Source organism: Carcharodon carcharias, chromosome 15 (assembly GCF_017639515.1).
Source record: "Carcharodon carcharias isolate sCarCar2 chromosome 15, sCarCar2.pri, whole genome shotgun sequence".
Taxonomy (NCBI): domain Eukaryota; kingdom Metazoa; phylum Chordata; class Chondrichthyes; order Lamniformes; family Lamnidae; genus Carcharodon; species Carcharodon carcharias.
Genome location: NC_054481.1, coordinates 27,874,865 through 27,895,916, shown reverse-complemented (window position 1 = coordinate 27,895,916; position 21,052 = coordinate 27,874,865). Strand labels below are relative to the sequence as shown.

General features: G+C 39.5%; 2 protein-coding genes across 6 annotated transcripts in view; one reads left to right on the top strand and one right to left on the bottom strand.

Moving 5' to 3' along the window:
- Window positions 1-309: 309 nt before the first annotated feature.
- On the bottom strand, window positions 310-11,880 carry LOC121288589 (serine/threonine-protein kinase 19-like). Its single transcript, XM_041207210.1, has 7 exons — window positions 11,735-11,880; window positions 9,417-9,533; window positions 7,486-7,631; window positions 6,421-6,656; window positions 5,317-5,414; window positions 2,101-2,248; window positions 310-947 (listed from the first exon to the last, which is right to left on the bottom strand). The coding sequence occupies exons 2-7, from the start codon at window positions 9,529-9,531 to the stop codon at window positions 902-904; spliced, it is 789 nt and encodes a 262-aa protein (XP_041063144.1). The 5' UTR covers window positions 9,532-9,533; window positions 11,735-11,880; the 3' UTR covers window positions 310-901.
- Window positions 11,881-12,095: 215 nt separating this feature from the next.
- dxo (decapping exoribonuclease) overlaps window positions 12,096-21,052 on the top strand; it is a 14,952-nt gene continuing 5,995 nt past the window's right edge. The window contains exons 1-3 of one of the 5 annotated variants that reach the window (XM_041207204.1): window positions 12,096-12,205; window positions 18,009-18,500; window positions 20,398-20,624. In XM_041207204.1, the coding sequence (XP_041063138.1) occupies window positions 18,040-18,500; window positions 20,398-20,624 (688 nt within the window). In that variant the 5' untranslated portion in view covers window positions 12,096-12,205; window positions 18,009-18,039. Of the gene's footprint in view, window positions 12,897-18,008; window positions 18,501-20,397; window positions 20,625-21,052 lie in introns of all 5 variants that reach the window. The other 4 variants (XM_041207205.1, XM_041207203.1, XM_041207202.1 and 1 more) reach the window with 4 other exon arrangements.

The following is a 21,052-nucleotide window of genomic DNA, read 5'->3' as shown; positions in this document are numbered from 1 at the left end:
AGTAGAGAGTAGTGAGCAATTTTTGCAGACCGCTGCAGGACTCTAGTATTTTAAGTGGGAGCAGCTAGATCTGGCAGTGGATGATTTGACCAATTGTCTACCCAAAGTATTTGAAGTCATAACATGATTCATAAGGCACTTTGCAAATGGTGTTCATGTGATTCTTATCAAAACATTCAATGGACCAGATGCTACATTTCCATTCGGGGTCCAAGTTCACAACATTTGCAGTCAATTACAGAAGGGTCCTTGTAAGATACCCTAATCTTGTATAAATAATTCGACATCGAAAGTAAACCAAAACTGTGATTTTTGCTTTCTTTTGACTTTTAATTGGTTTGAGGACTCGTACTCTAGCTACAAGTAATAAAATGGTTAATTTATTCCAGGATGCTTTAAGGCTCTGAGTGTCAATTTACACTTTTAGCAGTTGAAATGTTCCAACTTAAAGTCACAGTAAATCAAAGAGTTTATCAAATGTACACATGCACAACTTGTACACACTCTGTTGCACTGTATTCCAAGCTTTCTGTAACGTTGATCCAACACACTCATCGTACATTAGCAAAAAATTGGAAAAATAAAACCACATTTCATTCCATTTAACAAACAATTTAAACTTAAATATGTATATATTTAGCTAAATTTGTGTATTACAACATATGACTGTGTTGTTCTGTTTTACAGGCTTGGCAAATAATGAATAGCTGAAATGTTTAATTTCAGAGTATCAGACTTTTCAGCAACATAAAAAAAAATTCACTATGTCTATATCTTTTTTTCCTGCCTCTTTCCACATTGCTCCCTTTTCCCAGCATCCTCTCCTGTTATTGATTATATCCTGGTCAAACATGCAGATCAAACTTGGTCTATAGGTTGGTTTGCAGCAGTGTTCTGTGGGTCAGGTGTCATTCAGGCGCAGCAAGGTTCCAGTAGTTGTTGGGATGCTGTTTTCAAAAACAAAATACATTAAATGTGGCTTCTACAACCTTCAACATTCCAATGGCAACACGAGATAGAAATTCAATCTTTTCAACTCGTGTCAGCTTTTAAAAAGGGAAAGTGGGTGAATATTTGAAAAATGAATCATCTTAAAAAGCATTATGAGGAAAGGGTGGAGCAATGGGACTAAGTGAATAACTCTTTCAGATAGCCAATGATAGTACAATAGGCCAAATGGCCTCCTTCTGATTGGTAAGGGCGTTGCCATGGAGAATGCAGCAGTGATGGTAACTGACAGTTAACTGCCAAGCATTGTCTACCAGAGTCCACTTGCCAACCAATCAGCACTCTCTTCTCATACAATGTAAATTGTTGTTTTCCCCTAATATTGGTATTCTTATGAAGTGTCCTGATGAGTGTGAGATGAAAAGCTTCGACATGTCTCTTTTTTCAGCAATACTCAAGTTCTGTACTACCAAATGACTATTTTTGTATCCTCATCCTTTTTCAAAAAAATGGCAAAAGAAAAAAATCAAATATGTTAAAATCAGTTTCAAAAATTATTTTATCTGCAAGGTATTTCGTTGTTTATAGTCCTTTTGTTCCCCTAATTCAATGGTTCTTGTTTAAGTTGCATATCATTTCCTTTCACCACCACTCCACCAGCCAAGAGGAGATAAAAGCGACTTGCTCCCAGTGCCTCTGCTGTTCAGTGCACGGCTGGTGGGTGCAGGACAGCAGCTTTCCATGGCCCATCTAGGAGTTGTTTTGCTTTCCCTTCTTTCCTTTCTGCAGCAGTGTGCAAACGGAGCAGAGCAGTAAGAAACCAAGCATCATGGCAGAGCTCCAATCCCATCCTTGCCCTGTGTCGAGACACATGTTTACCAGAGATCTCAGGATAGTGATCAGGAGCAGGCATATTAGCCAATTTTCTCTCTCCCAACCAAAAATGCTGAGATTGCTAATTGTGGAACAGCAGCTCTGAGATCAGATAACTTAGCTCAGACTGGAGTTGAAGCTACAGAAGCTTCCTTATCCACACGGCTCACATGCTCTCCATTTCATCAAATTGAAAAACAAATTCCTAGTAAGTAGTAAGTAATTCCTAGTAACTCCACATACTTGGTGTACATTGATTTAACTGAAGGGCTACTTTACCATTTCACCAACTCTGCTCCAACGATGTCATGAACATGATACTGGATCCCTAACTTTACTGTGGAGGTTACTTTCCGAGTTTCTAGGTCCGACTGCAAAACTTCATTGTATTTAGATTTCCGGATCATACCAAGAACAGCTTTGCGACCTGTAACGTGCGACCAAGAGAGGGGTTTATCTTTTAACAGGTTACTGTTAAGCAATAGCGAAGAGCAACTCAGGGCAGCCAAGTGTGGCACCATCCCTCCCTATCAATGCAGAAAAAAAACAGCACAAGACTGGGAGAACATTAGTGCAAACCTAGATTTTACCACGCTGCGTTGAAATACTGTGCAAAAATCACAATGCCCTAATCCACAATGCTGCTGTTACAAATGAATTAGGAGCAGGACCAGGCCACTCAGGCCCTCGAGCCTACTCTGCCTTTTAATAAGATCATGGCTGACCTGATTACAACCTAAACTCCACATTCCTGCCAACCCCAACTTTTCACCCCCTTGCTTACCAAGAATCTATCTACATCTGCCTTCAAAATATTCAAAGGCTCCACTTCCACTGCCTTTTGGAGGAAGAGAATTCCAAAGTCTCACAAACCTCAAAAAAATTCTCATCTGTCTTCAATGGGTGACCCTTTATTTTTAAATAGTGATCCCTAGTTCTAGATTCTCCCACAAGAGGAAACATCCTCTCCACATCCACCTTATAAAATCCTGAGGGATCTTGACATGTTTCAATCAAGTCGCCTCTTACTTTTCTAATCACCAGCGGATACAAGCGTAGCCTGTCCAACCTTTCCTCATAAAACAACCTGCCTATTCCAGGTATTAATCTAATAAACCTTCACTGAACTGCTTTCAATGCATTTTACATCCTTCCTTAAATAAGGAAACCAATAGTGTACACAGTTATCCAGATGTGGTCTTACCAAGGCCATAAATAACTGAAGCATTATCTCCCTACTTTTGTATTCAATTCCCCTCACAATAAACAATAACATTCTATTAACTTTCCTGATTACTTGCTGTACCTGCATACTAACCTTTTGCGATTTATGCACTAGGACACCTGGATCCCTCTGCATCTGAGAGCTCTGCAATCTCTCACCATTCAGATAATATGCTTCTTTATTTATTCTTCCTGCCAAAATTAACAATTTCACATTTTCCCACATTATACCCCATTTGTCAGATCTTTGGCCACTCACTTAACCTATCTATATTGCTTTGTAGCCTCCTTATGTCCTCTTCACATCTTATTTTCCTAACTATGTTTGTGTCATCAGCAAATTTAGCAACCATACCTTCAATTTCTTCAGCCAAGTCATTAATATAAAGTGTAAAAAGTTGAGGCCCCAGCACTGATCCCTGTGGTTCACCACTCATTACATCTTGCCAACCAGAAAATGACCTGTTTATGCCTACTCCCCATTTCCTGTTAGCTAGTGAATCTTCTGTCCATGCCAATATGTTAACCCCTACACCATTAGTCTTTATCTTTCACAATAACGTTTGATGGGCACCTTATCAAATGCCTTCTGGAAATCCAAGTACAGTACATCCACCAATTCCCCTTTATCCATAGCATATGTTACTTCTTCAAAGAACTTCAATAACTTAGTTAAACATGATTTCCCTTTCAAAAAATCATATTGGCTCTGACTGATTACTTTGAATTTTTCAAGTGCCCTTTTATAACATCTTTAATAATAGCTTAACATCTATCATAGGGAAAATGTTACAAGCTAACTGTGGTTTCCTGCTTTTTGTCTACCTCCCTTTTTGAAAAAAGGAGCATCATTATTTTCCAGTCTAATAGACCTTCCCTGAATCTAGGGAATTTTGGAAAATTAAAACCAGCGCATCAACTATCTCACTAGCCACTTCTTTTAAGGCCCTAAGATGAAGTCCATCAGGACCCAGGGACTTAGCCCACAGCTCCAACAATTTGCTCAGCATCACTTCCCCACTGCTGATTGTAATTTTTTTTAGTTCCTCCCTCTCTTCCATTTCCCAATTCACAGCTATTTCTGGAGTTGTTACTTGTATCCTCTATAGTGAAGACCGATGCAAAATACCTGTTCAATTCATCTCCCATCTCCTTATTTTCCATTATTAATTTCCCAGACTCACTTTCTATAGGAACAACACTCACTTTGTTAACCCTTTTCTTTTCTAAATATCTATAGAAACTCTTACTATCTGCTTTTATATTTCTATCTAGGTTTCTCTTGTATTCCAAATTTTCCTTCCTTATCAATTTTTGTCACTCTTTGCTATTTTTTAAAAAATATTCTGTCCAATCTTCTGACCTGCCATGCATCTTTGTGCAATTATATGCTTTTTCTTTAAGTTTGATACTATCTTTAACTTTTATAATCAACCATGGATGGTGGGTCCTCCCCTTGGAATTTTTCTCTTGTTGGAATGTATCTATTGACATTTATTCTGAAATATCCCCTTAAATGTCTGCAATTGCATCTCTGTGGATCTATCCCTTAGCCTAATTTGCCAGGTCACTTTAGCTAGCTCTGCTTTCATGCCCTCATAATTACCCTTATTAAAGTTTAAAATACTTGTCTCAGACCAACTCTTCTCTCCCTCAAACTAAATGTAAAACTCAAATCACTGTTGTGTTATAACATTAGATTGAGGTTTGAAATACTTGTATCACTTTCTGGACTACATTTTTAAAAATAAAAGTTTGAAGAACTAAAACACCTTTCACAGTCTCAGGACCACCAGTGAAGTACTTTAAAAAGGGCAGCAACTGTTGTTTTGTAGGGAAATCAGTTTGCACAAGATAAGTCCCATAAACAGCAATGTGATGATCTTTTTAGTGATGTGGGTTGAGAAATGTATATTGGTCAGGACAGCAGGAGAACTTCCCTGCTTCTGTTTGAATAGTGCCATGGAATCTTTTGCATCCAGCCAAGAGGATTGATGGGACCCCAGTTTAACACCTCATCCAAAACACACCACAGCATTCCCTTAATACCAAATTAAGAGTTAGCCTAGATTATTTGCTCAAGTATCTGGCTTCTGAGCTACAGACAAATATGCTATCACTGGGCAAGGCTGATACAACTTCATCTTCAGTCATTAAAATATTGAACAATATCTCAAAATTAAACAGGAAACAACCTGCAGCCTTCTGATTGCGCTCAGAATTGCTTGTCGATAACCTGTCACCTTTCAAATACAATGTGACAGGACTTGCCTTTCACAAAGTATTTCACAAATCGCCCAGCACCTGGAATAGCAAGCCACCAGCTTCCAACATCTCGTACTGTAAGAAGTCCTGCATTCACCAGCTGCCTGTCAACAAAAAGAATTAGAGTATTTATAAAATGAAAGTGATCTCTAGGCAATCTAATTTAAAGGAACAGACTATGTACATGTGATGGAGATTACAGCTATTCCATGGATGTGTGTGAATCTGAATAAGGTTTTTCTAGAGTCTACAATCTGCATAAAACCTGTATGGAAGAAGCATCAAACCATTAAATAACACATGGTACTATTTGAAGGGGACTAGGGAGTTCTTCCAAGTGGTCAGGTCAACATTCCTCTCTCAGCAAACACCAAACACAGACTAACTGGTTATTCTTCTAGATTGCTGTCCCGAGTGCTAAAAAGCTGCTCAATCTGTCTATATAACAATAATTCCATTTGTGTAACTCACTGAACACAAAGAGCTCCGAGACACAATAACTGCCACGAGTATATTATGATGCAACACATCATTGACAATCTGACAACATTTGAACTTTTCTTCTTCACATAAATAAAAAAGGGAAAACCTTTCAGTGAAACAAACAGAAGTAATAAATTTGAGCATCTCTCTCAACCATGGAACCTGGTTCTGCAGAGGTTCAAATCCTACCAAAGCCTTTTTTTAAAAATGTTCTCATTAACTTTCATATTCTACATGCTAATATACAAAGATTAATTACTATCTAAATATGTTTCTTCAAATTACACAGAAAAGTGTCTGCATCTTTAAAAACTAAGAAACATTTATTTTCTAATTTAGGATTTTTACAGTCAGATGATTTTCTATCAGCAAGCAAAAAATCTGAGCACTTATTAAAAAAAATGGATAACAATACAGCATCTGTTGGAGGGGGGGGAAGAGGAGAGAGAGACGGTTTGAAAAGTTTTTTTTAAAAATGCGATTAAGTGGGTATTCAAGTCACAAAAGTCCTTCTATAGTATACTAATTGAATTGTAGAACAGGCTTGAGGAGTTGAACTTCATTTTCACACAAGACACGACATAATTCTTTAATGTTTTATTCCTTTGCATTATCCTGGATACTTACGTTATTTCTTGGTCACGAAATGAAAAATCCTTCAGCATTTTATCTTTGTTGAAACCAATATCTGTACATGAGTTCAACACAGTCTCCAGAAACCTTTGTACTGTTACAGCAGTCTCTTTTGTTGCTGTCGCAGCCAAAACTTTACTTTTGTAATCTTCAGTAAATACAATGCCGAACACATCCGTGTCAAATCCAAACTGGAAAATCCTAACATCTCCCAGGTCCTTCAGTTCATTCTGATCAAGATACAGGAAAAAAAGACAGTGACATTATTCATCATTAATTTAGATAAATTTGATTATCCTGAGATTCTTAGCATTAGTCAGAGTAGGTGATTATAATCAGTCAAGGTGTCAGCCTTGGTTCAGTGGGTAGACACTTGTCTCTGAGTCAGAAGGTTGTTTGTTCACATCCTTTTCCAGGGACTTGAGCACACATAATCTAATATGATACAGCGATGAGGAAATACTAAAGAAAAATCATCAACCTGAAATGTTAACTCCATTTCTCTCTCCCATAGATGCTGTCTGACTGCCAAATGGTTCCAGGGTTTTCTGTTTTTACTGAACAAGGAATTCAAATAGATATAAAGTGACTAACTGCCCAACCTTCGGTCACCTAGCACAGTTGGTCAGATGGCTACAGTGTGATACAGAATGACACCAACGGTGTGGGTTCAATCCCCATACGGGCTGTGGTCATTCATGGAGGCCTGTCTTCTTGCTTTATGTTTGATGCAGAGTGGTGCCCTCAAGCTAAATAATCACTCATCTCTCTCTCTAACAAAGAGAGACACCTATGGTTGTCCCTCATGGAGTATGGCTAATTACCTTGTTGACCAACATACATACATTTCTATAAAAGCAAAATACTGCAGATGCTGGAGATCTGAAATCAAAACACAAAGTGCTGAAAAACTCAGCAAGTCTGGCAGCATCTGTGGAGAGAGAAACAGAATTTTTCCTCAGAGTATGAATCTTCTTTGGAACATACATTTCTATCTCAGCCAGTTCCCCACATGCCTTGACTACACACATAGTAGCTTCACACAATAACAGGACTTACCAGCTGACGATCAACTGTAGTTTTGTCTTTAACAATGCTGTAAAGTTGGTGTTTTAGAACAATAGGCGGAAGAGAATCATCAAATAATTTACGAGGAAATAAGGACGCTAAAAAAATCAGCGCAGACTTAGTATCATTTGGCACCCCTGTTAAAAAATGTAAAGGTGAACAACTGTCAATTATTTGGATTCAAAAGCTTTTGCAAACAGCATTCAAAAATAATTATACGATACCACTACAGTAATCCAAATGAAAACACATTTCTGTGCGCTCTGTAGATGGAGCAGGCACACTATTGAAAGCATTCTTGCAACTATGATAAACTAATCTGAATTCAAGAAACTTGACCTCTAGCAGTAATATCTAGTGAGGATTAAATCAGTTGCTGTCATAATTTGGGTTGTCCAGTGATTTTTCAATAGCTTGCACTTTGTTTGAATTCTTACAATATGACAATTCTGACAAAACCAATATTTATTGCTCATTCCTAGACACCCTGAGAGATTAACAGGAAATTGAAGTCATGTATAGATCCAAACTAAGTAACAGTGGCAGCTTCCTTTCTATAGTGAGTTGAGCTCAGAGCAAATCAGCACTGTTTCTGATACCAGCTCACAGGTTATCAGATTTATCAAATTCAATTTCACAATTTGCCATGATGGGAACGGAACCCATGACCACTAGCTTACTAATCTTGCACCACAACCACTAGGCTACTGTACTCATAATTTATATAAAGGCTTTAGCATTGATGCATAAAAGGCTTGTGGAGGTTGAGAAATCCTGGGATGAGGGAATTGTCCCATGAAGAAGGATCGAGTAGAATGGGCCTCTCTTCTCTGGAGTTTAGAAGAGTGAGAAAGGATCTCATTGAAACCTATACAATTTTGAGACAGCTTGACAGGGTGGATACAGAGAGGCTGTAGAGTCTAGAACTAGGGGTCATAGTCTCAGGACGAGGGGTCAGCCATTTAGGACTGAGTGGAGGAGAGATTTCATACTCAGAGTAGTGAATCTTTGGAATTCTCTACCCCAGAGGGCTCAGTCAATGAATATATTCAAGAATGAGATTGATAAAGATTTTTGGGCGTTAAGGAAATCAAGGGAAATGGGGACAGCACAGTAAAGTGCCATTGAAGTAGAACAGCCGTGACCGTATTGAATGGCAGAGCTGGCTTGGGAGGCCAAAGGCCTACACTCCTGCTCCTATTTCTTATGCTCTTCGGCGTAACAAGCCAGCTGTTTTAAGAGAAGTGCAGCTGGGGTTGAGGGTAAAAGAAGAAAAGAGTCAGACAACTGGAGGGTGCAAGTGGGGTTTAGAGCTGCTCTTTTATTAGCCAAGGCATAGAATATAAGAGCAGGGAGGTTATGCTGGAACTATATAAAACATTAGTTAGGCCACAACTTGAGTACTGTGTGCAATTCTGGTAACCTCATTACAGAAAGGATGTAATTGCATTAGAGAGGGTGCAGAGGAGATTTGTGAGGATGTTGCCAGGACTGAAAAATTGCAGCTATGAGGAAAGATTGGACAGGCTAGGCTTGTTCTCCTTGGAACTGAGGAGGCTAAGGGGAGATTTGATTGAGATGTCCAAAATTGTGTGCGGCTTGGATCAAGTGGCTAGGAAAGGCATATTTACTATAGCAGAGAGGTCAGTGACAAGGTGGCATAGATTTGAAGTGATTAGTAGAAGGATTAGAGGGGAGATGAGGAAGCCTTTTATCACCCAGAGGGTTGTAGGGATCTGGAACTCTGTCTGAAAGGGTAGTTGAGACAGAAACCCTCATTTAAAAAGGTGTCAGGATACATACCTGACATGCCATAACTTGCAAGGCTATGGGCCAAATCCCGGGAGATGGAAAATTGTGGCAATGAATGAAATTAAAGACTGTATTTTCCAATTGTATTATTCAAACATTAATAGTGTTACCGTCAAAGTTATTGGCTTCTGTCTTATCCAACAACTTGAAGTCTTCCACTAATCCAAATTTACGTTTCTTAACCTGCCGAAAAATGGTCTGTATCAAGTTTCTCTTCCGATTCATTGCTGCAATTAAAGATTGGAAAAAGATAGCAATTGAAACGTTGCACAGTAAAAAATATTATGTCTGTAATGGTGTCAGTTTCAAAGTGCAACATTTTCACTTAACAACCATCCATTATAACATATCATATGATATTGAGTATAATTGAAACTGCTCTAAAAGGACTTGAGCTTTTTCACTTAAAAAAAGTCTTGCATGTATATGGCACCTTTCATGACATCAAGACATTTGGTTAAGGGATAAATATTGGCTAGGATAGCAGGAAAACTTCCATTCTCATCTTCAAAATAGTATAATGGGATCTTTTATGTTCACAAGGCGTTGCCTGAGGGTGTCATCCAAAAGGCAGGACCTCCAACAGTGTCACATGCCCTCAGTACTGGGAATCTGGCTGAAATGCTCAAATTTCTGAAGCAGGACTTGAACCCACAACTTTCTGACTCAAAGGGTGAAACAAGAAACAAGGATCTCTAATTGGTCCATGGTGGAACCACTCAAGTTTATAAAATCACAATCGCATTAATGTTAGCAAAGCATTATATACCTCCGATCAATCAAGTGATTGTGAATTCAAGTAAAATTAACAGGAGTTATCCATCCAACAATGTGAGGAATTGCCCAGGTATGTCCAGTCCACAAGAAGTAGGACAAATCCAGTAAGGCCAATTACTATCCTATCACTCCACTCTCAAATCATAAAGAAAGTGATGGAAAGTGTCATGTACAGTGGTACCAAGCAGCACTTACTCATCAATAACCTGCCCATTGCTCAATTTGGGTACCTCCCAACTCTTGACTTCATTACAGCCTTGGTCTGAACATGGACAAAAGTACTAAATTTCAGAAGTTGCGAGAGAGACATCAAGGCTGCATTTGATCAAGTGTGGAAAACCATGGACAGATTTTTAAAAATTATTTCACAGGATGTTGGTATTGCCCACTAGGCCTGCATTTGTTGCCCATCCCTAATTGCCCTTGAGAAGGTGGTGGCAAAACACCTTCTTGAACAACTGCAATCCATGTGGTGTAGGCACACCTACAGTGCTGTTTCCAGGATTTTGACTCAGCAACAGCAAAGAAACTGCAATATAGTTCCGAGTCAGAATGATGTGTGGCTTGGAGAAGAACTTGCAGGTGGTGGTGTCCCATACGTCTGCTGCCCTTGCTCCTTCTAGGTGGTAGAGGTCACAGGTTTGGAAGTTTTTGTCAAAGGAGCCTTGGTGAGTTTCTGCTGTGCATCTTGTAGATAGTACACGCTGCTGCCACTGTGTTTCAGTCATGGAGGGAGTGATTGTTGAAGGTGGTGAATGGGGTGCCAATCAAATGAGCTACTTTGTCCTGGATAGTGTCGAGTTTCTTGAGTGCCGTTGGGGCTGCACTCATCCAGGCAAATGGAGAGTATTCCATCGCACTCCTGAATTGTTCCTTGTTCCTGGACAGGCTTCGGGGAGACAGGAGATGAATTACTTGCCGCAGAATTCCCAGCCTCTGACCTGCTCTTGTAGCAACAATGTTTATATGGCAGGTCCCGTTAAGTTTCTGCCCAATAATAATCCCCAAGTTAGTGGGGGTTCACTGATTCACAGGGTCGTGTCCTAGGCCCAACCATCTTAAGCCTTCCCTCCATCATTAGGACAGGAGTGAGGACATTGGCTGATGATTACACAATGTTCGGCACTATTTGCGACTCCTCAAATACTGAAGCCATCCGTGTCCCTGTGCAGCAAGACCTGGACAAAACTCAGGGCTGATAAGTGTCAAGTAACATTCATGTCAAACAAATGCCAGGCAATGACCATCTTCAACAAGAGAGATTCCCTCACCTTGACATTACCATCGTTAACAGCATGATAGAACAATAATTACCATTCCCTCACTGTCACTAGGTCAAAATGCTGGAACAGCACTGTGGGTGTTCCTACACAACGTGCAGCAGTTCAAGGACACAGCTCACCACTACCTTCCCAAGGACAATTAGAGATGGGCAACAGATGCTTGCCTAGCCAGTGAGTTTTGAATCAAGACATTTCTCGACTGGGAGCCAGTGTAGGTCAGTAAGCACAGGAGTGATAAGGAAAGGAGACTTGCTACAAGTTAAGGCAGAGCTTTGAATAACCTCAATTTTACGAAAGATAGTAGGAAACCAGCTAAGAGTTCGTTGGAATAATCAAGTCGAGTGACAACATTCCGATAATAAAATTACCCAAATCATTCAAATCACAGGCTATAACTGCCTCTCCCTTCACCAGAAGCCGCTGACGCCGACATTTAACAGCTGCCACACATACAAAATCACTCAGCGACACCCAAACATCAGCGCTTAGAGATGACGTTTTATATTGTGCGCCTCTAATTGATGTCCGGTCACCCCGAATGAATTATTCATTTCCATTCATTAATCAGATAAGGAATCAAAACATCTTTCTTATTATTTAAGTGCATCACTTCTCAAAGTATAAATGTAGTTTCTTAAAGAGAAGTAAAACATTAACTGATCCTGTATTAGATTAAAATGTAACTGTTTCTCGGATTATGTTTCCCCCCGGAAGCTGAAGGCTGTGGTGCCCGCTTTCTCGGCGCCATTTCGCGCTGTCGCTCCGGCTACGGCTTGGTGGCGGCGCTTGCTCCTCCCGGTGTGGCGGAGAACGGTACCGTGTTCAAGCTGGAAGCGCGGGTTTGTTTCTCACTCCTCCTTTCCAGTGAACGAAGCCGATAATGGGCCTCGGGGAACAGGCTGTACCTCCTCTCCACAGTCCCTGGAGCAAGGGAGACTCCGACCTTTCTGCGGCAGAAAGGCCCGAAAGGAATCCGTGAGAGATGGGGAGATTTCCTGAATTCTACCCCGTTTGTACTCGGGGGGAGGGGAGATGTGGGCTCGGACGCAGATTAAATTCCCCCTTCCCAGATAATTTACCCCACCCCCGGCAGTGAAATATTCTCCGCACTTAATATTCCCGCACCTGTCCTGTCTCCTCACTGAGAGAGATTGACAGTTTCCAGCTGGGAACTCGTTCCTCCGCTTGAGATTTTACCTAAACCCATTTATCGTGGGATTCTTGCAGAGGAAAGAGATTTTCATCCCACCAGCCGCGACTGGATTTGAACCAGATCTGAGAAGTGAAAGGCTAGTGTCGCTAAACTCTCGTCGCTTTTTTTAAACTTGGACGTTTGATTTTTTAAAAACTGTCCTTTGAAATTATGGGGACTGTTGTTGTCCTGGCTGTGTTGCTTTGTCATAAGACAGAGATCCTTCCTTTATGTCTGTGCAGCCTTTAATTATCTGTCACGTATTTTGAAGTTAACAGTTTTTGTTGGTGTTATGTTGTTCCTGGACATGGTTTTGTCAGAATTTTAAATCTTTTTTGGTAAGTTGCAGTTAGGGATTTTTGACAATTTTTCTGGTTTAAAAAGACAACTACTGTAAATAAGTCAATAAATAACATTTGAGAAATAATTGTTGTGTTTGTTTCTTGGCAATTAATGAGTCATCTGGTGACCCAGTCACTGAGATTATAGAGTTCAGAAAGTGTTATTGCTACTAATGTTATCCAGACAGTTTAAGAAATGTTTGGCCCAGATGCACCTTAGGTTAAGAGTGCCAAAATGGCTCACACTCAAAGCATGGCCACTTGGGTGAAGTAATTCTCATCCTGCCAGCCATATATCCCATATTGATTCATTGCATTTGGAAAAAGAGGGGGAGAGAATTGGAAGTGGTGAGGGGAGGTTGTTCTGAGTGCCTCGCAGATTAATAAAATAAGAGAAGTGTTGTGGTTTCAGCACTGTATTTTAACTGTTGTACTGATTCCTTTTAATTGATCTTTTGCAAGAAAAAGTTCAATCCCTTAGAGATAACCAGTTGATTGAATTTATGAAACTGACAGAAGAAAAGAATGCATGTGACTACAGAGAAACATAAGTTTCCCATATGAGCGTTGCCAAATATTCATTGTTGAACTGGTTATTGAGAGGAAGATTTTTTTTAAATGCTGAAAACACTTGGGTCTGGTAGCATGAATGGAGGGAGAGAGAGATTGAGTTAACATTTTAGGTTGATGACCTTTCATCAATTTCTGATCATTGTCCAGCAACCCATGTTGGAAAGTGAATCTTTGATGGCAGGATTAAGCATGAGTGTCCGTGGTCAAATGGCTTGTTGAAACTCAATACCTAGGTTTATTATTTGAAGAATGCCCAGTCAGAATGACAGACCAGAGGGCAGCAATTGCTGGAGGAACCTAGTTCAGCAGAATTCAAAACCTTCAAGCTGGACAATAAAAAGAATAGTTCACTAATCAAAATTCCATAAATTATCTCTGAGACAAAACCCCATCATCTGGTAATATTTCTGGAACATTAACTCATACTGCAGGTAAAAATCACTTGGCTTACCTTCATGTACTTATTGGACAATCCAATGATTTTGCTGCAGTTCGATAGATTTTTGTTGTGGTTCAGAGATAGTTAAATGGTTGTAATCTTTTAAAAAGCCTGTTTTTAAAAAAAAAACGAAGAATAATTTTTTTTTTAATATTTTCCCCTGGTACAAACCAAGATGATTCAGGCCAATTGGGTCAGAAAATTGCATGTTTTTGTGAGATGGAGTAAATATAAGGCAGGTCCAGGTCAGATGTGACTGAACAATTTTGCCTCTCGCTGTTCATGAATACTTGTAGGACATCAGAGTTCACTGTCATGATTTCTCAAAATTTCCATTCATTTATATCTAGACAAAATTATTACAAGACTCAATAACAAGTAGAAGTTTTCAGGCACATTTGTTCTTGACTAATTTCTTGAGACAGCTTAATTCAAATCTTTTACAAAAGTGACAAAATAAGCAACTTTATAGTTTTTATTACAGTTGTACTTTTGGATCTTTCTCAAGGTTAAAAATCTACATTATACACCAATATTTCCTGTAATGGCCAGTTTTTAGGTAGGTAACAGTAACACTGAACACCTTGAAAATTTTCAGCTGATCAGAGAAACCCAGCCTAGATTTGTGATGGGTAGGTCATGCCTGACACACCTGATTAAATTTTTGGAGAGGCAACTAAAATAGTGGACAGGGGAATGACTATGGATGTTATTTATACAGACTTCCAGAAGGCATTTGATAAAGTACCAGATCAGAAACTTAGCTAAAATTGAATCTCATGGTATTGAAGGCAAATTATTGACCTAGTCCAGAGATTATCTGAGTGACAGGAGATGGAAAACCAGGATAATGGGCAGGTACTCTAATTGGCAGGATGTGATTAGTGGTGTCCCACAGGGATGTGCATTGGGACCTCAACTATTTTTCTGGATTTATTAATGATGGGATCTCCCAAGTTTGGAGATTACACAAAAGTAAGTGGCATTGTAAGCAGTGTAGATGGATCTGTAAAATTATAAAGAAGAATGAATAGATTAAGTGAATGGGCAAAACTCTGGCAAATAAATTTCAGTGTGGGCAATGAGAGGTCATCCACTTTGGATCTAAAAAGGATAGAACAGGATATTTTCTAAATGGTAAAATTCTAGAGCCGTGGAGGTCCAGAGAGGCTTGGAGATCCATGAACATAGATCATTAAAATGTCTTGAACAGGTGCAAAAAATGAAAAAGGCTAATGGAATACTGACCTTCATATCTAGAGAACTAGAATACAAGGGAGTAGAAGTCGTGCTTCAGCTACACAAAGCCCTGGTTAGATCATGTCTAGAGTTCAGATGTGGGCACCACGTTAGGAAGGATAGATTGGCCTTGGATTGACTGCAGCATAGATTTACTAGAATGATATCTGGACTTCAAGGGTTAAATTATGAGGAGAGATTACATCAACTAGGATTGTATTCCCTGGAATTTAAAAGGTTAACATATGATTTGATCAAAGTTTTCAAGATATTTAGGGGAACAGAAAGCGTTGTTAGAAACTATTTCCACTGATTGGGGAATCTGGGATAAGGGAACATAGCCTAAAAATTAGAACAATACCTTGGAAGGGTAAAATTAGGAAAAACTGCACAAGGGGCAGTAGATGTTTGAAACTTACTTCTGCAAACAGCTTATTGATGTGAGATGAATTATTACTTTTAATTCTGTGATATCAAAGATATTACGGGATATGTAGGTATAGGGAGTTAGGTCACAGATTAGCCATGACCACCTTGAATGGCAAAGCAGACTTAAGGGGCTAAATGGCCTCCTTCTGATCCAATGTTCCTAACTGAGATTTGTTGCCTCTAATGTAGTTAGCATTTACAGAAGGACTATAATAGGTTATCACTAATGCCCCCTTTTATAATTTTTTTAAACAGTGCAGCTCCACAGGCAACAGCCCTCCACTACCTCATTCAAGATGCTATTTTTAGGAGACAATCTGACATTGCGTGGAGGTGTGCAGGGGAAAATGGTGTATCGGGGCTGAGCCTCTCCCTATTCCCTTTCAAGGTCTGCGTGCACTTACAAGCAGAGGTCATTGATCAGAAGTAGAGGCCCTGTTTTGGCCCCCTTCCTCATGCAGCAATGCTGGGACTAATTTCCACTACCGTCCCCCTACCCCCACCACGAGGACCTTCCTGGTTAGCAACATGCCCTATGATGCATTTCACCAGTGAACTCCATTTAAATTATACAAAATTGCACCATTGCAATAGAAGTTGATGTTTAAGCAGATAAGAAATTATTAATGCTGAGCCACATGCCATTCTGTTTATTAGGGGAAAAGTAATATGTGATTGACACTAACCTTGATTACTGGGTGGAGTATGATGAGGATTTGTGAATAGTCAAAAACTGATCTGTAAGAATTGGCATGAGATCCTCATTACTAAAATTAATTTTATGTCAGAAGATAATGCAAACTGCAAGGATGTCTGAATAATAGACGAGTAAGACCACACTTTCAATATTGGGTTAACTTTGGTCACCAAAGGAACAGAGGAGAGCAACAAGAATGGCCATTTCCATTAAGGCAGGTTAAAAATATAAGATTAATAAGAATGAAAGGACACGCATCTTGAAGGAAATACTTGCACATAACCCTACCAAGCCTGGCTGATGTAATATACAACCACAAATAATCTTTAGCAAAAAGCACTGGACTATGGTGCGAGGCAAGTTGGACTAGATTGTGATAGGTCTTGATCAGAGAAGGGGAGGATGAAGGAATTGGAGGCACAGAGCCCAATTGCTACACTGTAGGCACAGTTTGTGTGAACTAGGCCTAACCTCAAGCTACAAAAGGTTTCTGAAGTGTGATTTGTACAAACCTTTCGATTGGATTAAGACCTCACTACTTACCCGCATGTTCAATTTACGTGGTCTTGAGTGATAGGAAACAACCGGAATTGTTTCTTGACATGTATTCCTATTGCTGACCATCATACGGATCATTGTGGGTCACAGCTTGGTCAACATCACATAATAATTCCCAGATGGAACAATGCCAACATAGAGCAGTTGGACCGAATTGCCTATCTCCACAGTGGAATTCTATGTAACTCGTGCATCAGATACCCTTTTTTATAATTGGTACAGAATGTTTGATAGATCCATTCTGTTAGTATGCTGTTCATGCAAATGATCAGGTTATTCAAGTATTTTAGGCAAAAAGGGCTTTGAATTGTTATGAGCATTCCATTATTACAAGTTTATTGTTTTAATACACAATGCACTGAGTTTTAAATTCCATTTTATTTTTTAACCATCACCTGTTTTTCCTTGCACCGTTATGTTGCAAGAAGTGGAATTTATTATAATTAGGGAAGTTGAGAGGGTATTATAAAATTATTGACTTTGATACAGAATAGTACAGTGTAATTACATACTCTTTTTAATTGACTTAACTGATTTTATGCCAGTGTTCTGAATATCTTTATTGTCCTCACCACTGTTAGAAGTTATTGTAAAATACAGTTTTTTGAATGAAATGTGACTTTGCTCATGTGTACATGTGTCTCCTTGCTCAGTTTAAATGTATTTACATCTCTAGTCCTGGTAGAACATACGATTTTGAATATTTCATCAAGAATAAATCTAGATGAATAGAAGAGTGCAAACCATTTTTCTCTTTCCTCTGTTGAAGGCACTCACTCAAGCGGGGGTACAGTTCCACAATTACCTATTCTTCATATATTTGTAGGGATCAAAAGCAAGTCCACCCTGTCCTCACCCCCAACACCTACAGGCAGCAGGTCACTGGATGGCAACCAGGTGCCCTAGCTGAGTGCTTTACTTTCCTCTTCCCTCTGCACTCTTCAGAGGCTGTGAAGTTAACCATCAGACCTTGATCAATTAACTCAGCATTGACTGGCAATCAACATGGGATTTTATGGTCATTGTTTAGTTACATACTGCCTTTGTTTAGTTGCATACTGTCTTTATCAACTGAGCTGCTGAAAGAATCTCTCCACAGTCTAAACTAAACGTCACACAATTTTGCTACTTCCTGTCGATTACATTGAATGTTATTTTTCTTAATTTCTTGCAGGTTTTTTTATTAAATCAGAAAACGTGACAATATGGATCGACAGTTCAACACCAGTAGGGGATCATCTAGTAGTGGAGTCTTTAAACGAAAAGCAAGTGATGCACAAGAGACTGAGATTAAATTACTGAGGACGGATACTGATAAACAATGCATTTCACACACAAACAATGAGGACAATTGTGAACTTGTCCTTCCTGTACAGCCAGACTATTATGACAAGAGCTTTCCTGATTACAGGCAGCCGGTTGAGATTGGCTGTTTCTCATTAGATTCACATCGCCAACTCTACAATGATGCCAGGCAGCTAAAATACTGCGTGAAACCCATCAACAAGAATCCAAATTTCAATCTGCGGGATGGTTACAAAGACAGATACATAAAAAGGAACGATAACATTAAGGAAAAGCTGGACCATATCCTGAAGTGGATACTACTGAACAAACACAAATTTCCTATGCTGTCTGGGGATGATAAACCACCTGCTTTGTCAAAGTAAGTTGTGACATTAGCTGTGAAATAATATATTTTGTTGTAAAGATCCTGAGGGAATGGAGCATTTTCAATTTCAGAATCCATTGTCAACCTCTAGCACTCTGCAGTTAAATGCAGAATGACGTTCCTTTGATATACTGCCCTGAACCATATCCTCAGTTTGCTCCTAAGAAGAACTTCACCCAAATCCACACCAGCCACTGAGTGGAAGTGCCAGTTTAGTGTTGAATTAGGAACAGACTTCCACTTAACTCATTTTATATACAACTCTTTCAATCAGCTGGGAATACATTTGAGCCCTGGCCCAGAGCTGAAATGCCAAAAATTAATAATACTTGATATAAAAGAGGAAACTTTAATCACATGCAGCTTCCTTCAGGCTCAGGTGATGCCAAGAGCCAGTGTCTGCCCAGGAGGCTTACTATGCAAGCCATCTCCCCAGTCAGGAAATATGAGCAGACGTAACATTTTTAATTATATAGATGTTTAGTTCATTTTGTTTTCTGCCAGGCACACAGCACTGTGTGGTTTATGATAAAGACACAATAGTCATTCAGCAAAAGAATATGCTCTTAAAACCATAGAAAAGTTACAGTGCAGAAAGAGGCCATTCAGCCCATCTCCAAAAAGGGAAAAAAGAAACTTGCCACTTATTTTAATCCCATTTCCAACACCTGGTCTGTGGCCTTGGCAGTTACAGCACTTCAGATGCAGATCCGAGTACCTTTTAAATGAGTTGAGCATTTCAGCCTCAACCACCAACTTAGGCAGTGAATTCCAGACACCCAGCTTCCTCTGGGTGAAAAAGTTTTTCCTCATGTCCCCTCTCATCCTTCTACCAATCACCTTAATTCTACACCCCCTCCCCGGTAATTGACCCTTCAGCTAGGGGAAACAAGTCTTTCCTGTCTATCCTATCTAGGCCCCTCATAATCTTGTATACCTCAATTATGCCACCCCTTAGCCTCCTCTTTTCTAAGGAAAACAACCCTAGCCTATTCAATCTCTCATAGCTGCAACTTTTAAGCCTTGGCAACATTCTTGTAAATCTCCTCTGCACTCTCTCCAGGACAATTGTTCCTCCCTGTAATGTGGTGACCAGAACTGTACACAAAATTCCAACTGTCTGGAATCCCTAATTTTCTCTCCCTTTGCTTTACGTTCTGATGGGCACTTTAGAGACACTTTCTCAATAAGTGAACACGAGGTGCAAAGTGAACAAAGCCAAACTCGTTGTGAAAATCAGGAATTAAGGCCTGAACTGATTCTGAAGTAAAGTGAGATTCACTCCTCCGGGGAATCTCATTCTGTTGTCACCTTGAGCTCTGACTAAATTCAGGCTGCAGTTGCACTATAAACAGAGAGTTGTTGTGAAGCAAGAAGTTTCCTGTTATACAATGAATGCTCCTTAAAGCTACAATTCCCAATATTACTGAAGGGAGAATGAAGCTCATTCAAAAAAAATTCAGGAGTCGCTGTTGAGAGAATAGGAGTGAGTTGATGTTTTCTTGATAAACTCTTTCTTAGAACTCTAGTCATAGCTCTTTCTCTTTAAAATAATACCATTGTATTGAAACTTAGGTCTATTTAAAATGTGCAGAAGCTAAATAAAATGGTATTACAGTATTGTCACCTTCATAAATCAGACTTCAGTCCCAGATTCAAATCTCAATAATCTGCCCTTCATCCTACTGTGGTAGATAAGAGGAGAATCATATGTTAGAAAGAGGAATAAGCAGGGAATTGTGCACATTGCATGCCTGACTATTACAGTCAATAACAGTATCTACTTTTGTGTACCACTGGCTGTTTGGCAATGGAAAGAGATCAGCTGTGCTGGTTTTTTTCGTGTGTGTGTGTTTTGCTGGTTTGAGAAATTGTCCATTTCTACTTGCAGTCAGCTACATACCGACTTCATCACCTGGAGAGGGCATCTGACTAAAATTCTAACCACCCCTTATGAGAACCGGGAGGGCTGGCTGTTGGCAGTGACTCGATTTAATGGAACCTATTACATGAGTGAGGTAGAGACAGAGGAAGCCAAACGGCAGAGAGAGCAGAGGACTGAAATGCAGGAGGAATTGATGTATGGAGGATACAAGTTTGAGCAGTATTTATGTGCCGGTGAGAGATTTATCCAAAACTTTTATTGCTTTGGGCCAGACCGGATATCAAAGGATCGTAATGATTAGATGAAATTAGTTAAGATAACTTTACCTTTTCAGCAGCAAGGTGATTATGTATTAATTGCTATGATCTCAAAGAGCTACAAGAACACAACTTAAAGCTGCACATTGATCACCCATTGATGTGATGAATGTCACCAGCTTATTCAATATATTGATATCCATTTGCTATCGGGAGGAAAATTGCATATATGTACATAATGCTCTGATATTCTTAATTATTTCACATTTCTCTTGCACTAAACCTCCTGTAGCTACCAATGTTTCAACCCCATATTATAAAGTTGAAAAGAGTCTCTCCGACCACAACCAAGTTTGAAAGGACATAATCTATAACCGTGTTGCTGGGTGCTTTTCACAAGGCAA

Bases quoted from the DNA above. Each gene is read 5' to 3' on its own strand.
- LOC121288589 (XM_041207210.1), bottom strand. From the start codon at position 9,531: ATGAATCGGAAGAGAAACTTGATACAGACCATTTTTCGGCAGGTTAAG. The intron at 6,657-7,485 runs GTAAGTCCTGTT...TATCTTGATCAG, and splicing joins CTACAGTTGATCGTCAGCTG to AATGAACTGAAGGACCTGGG. The intron at 948-2,100 runs GTAAAGTAGCCC...TTTTGAAAACAG, and splicing joins GGAGCAGAGTTGGTGAAATG to CATCCCAACAACTACTGGAA.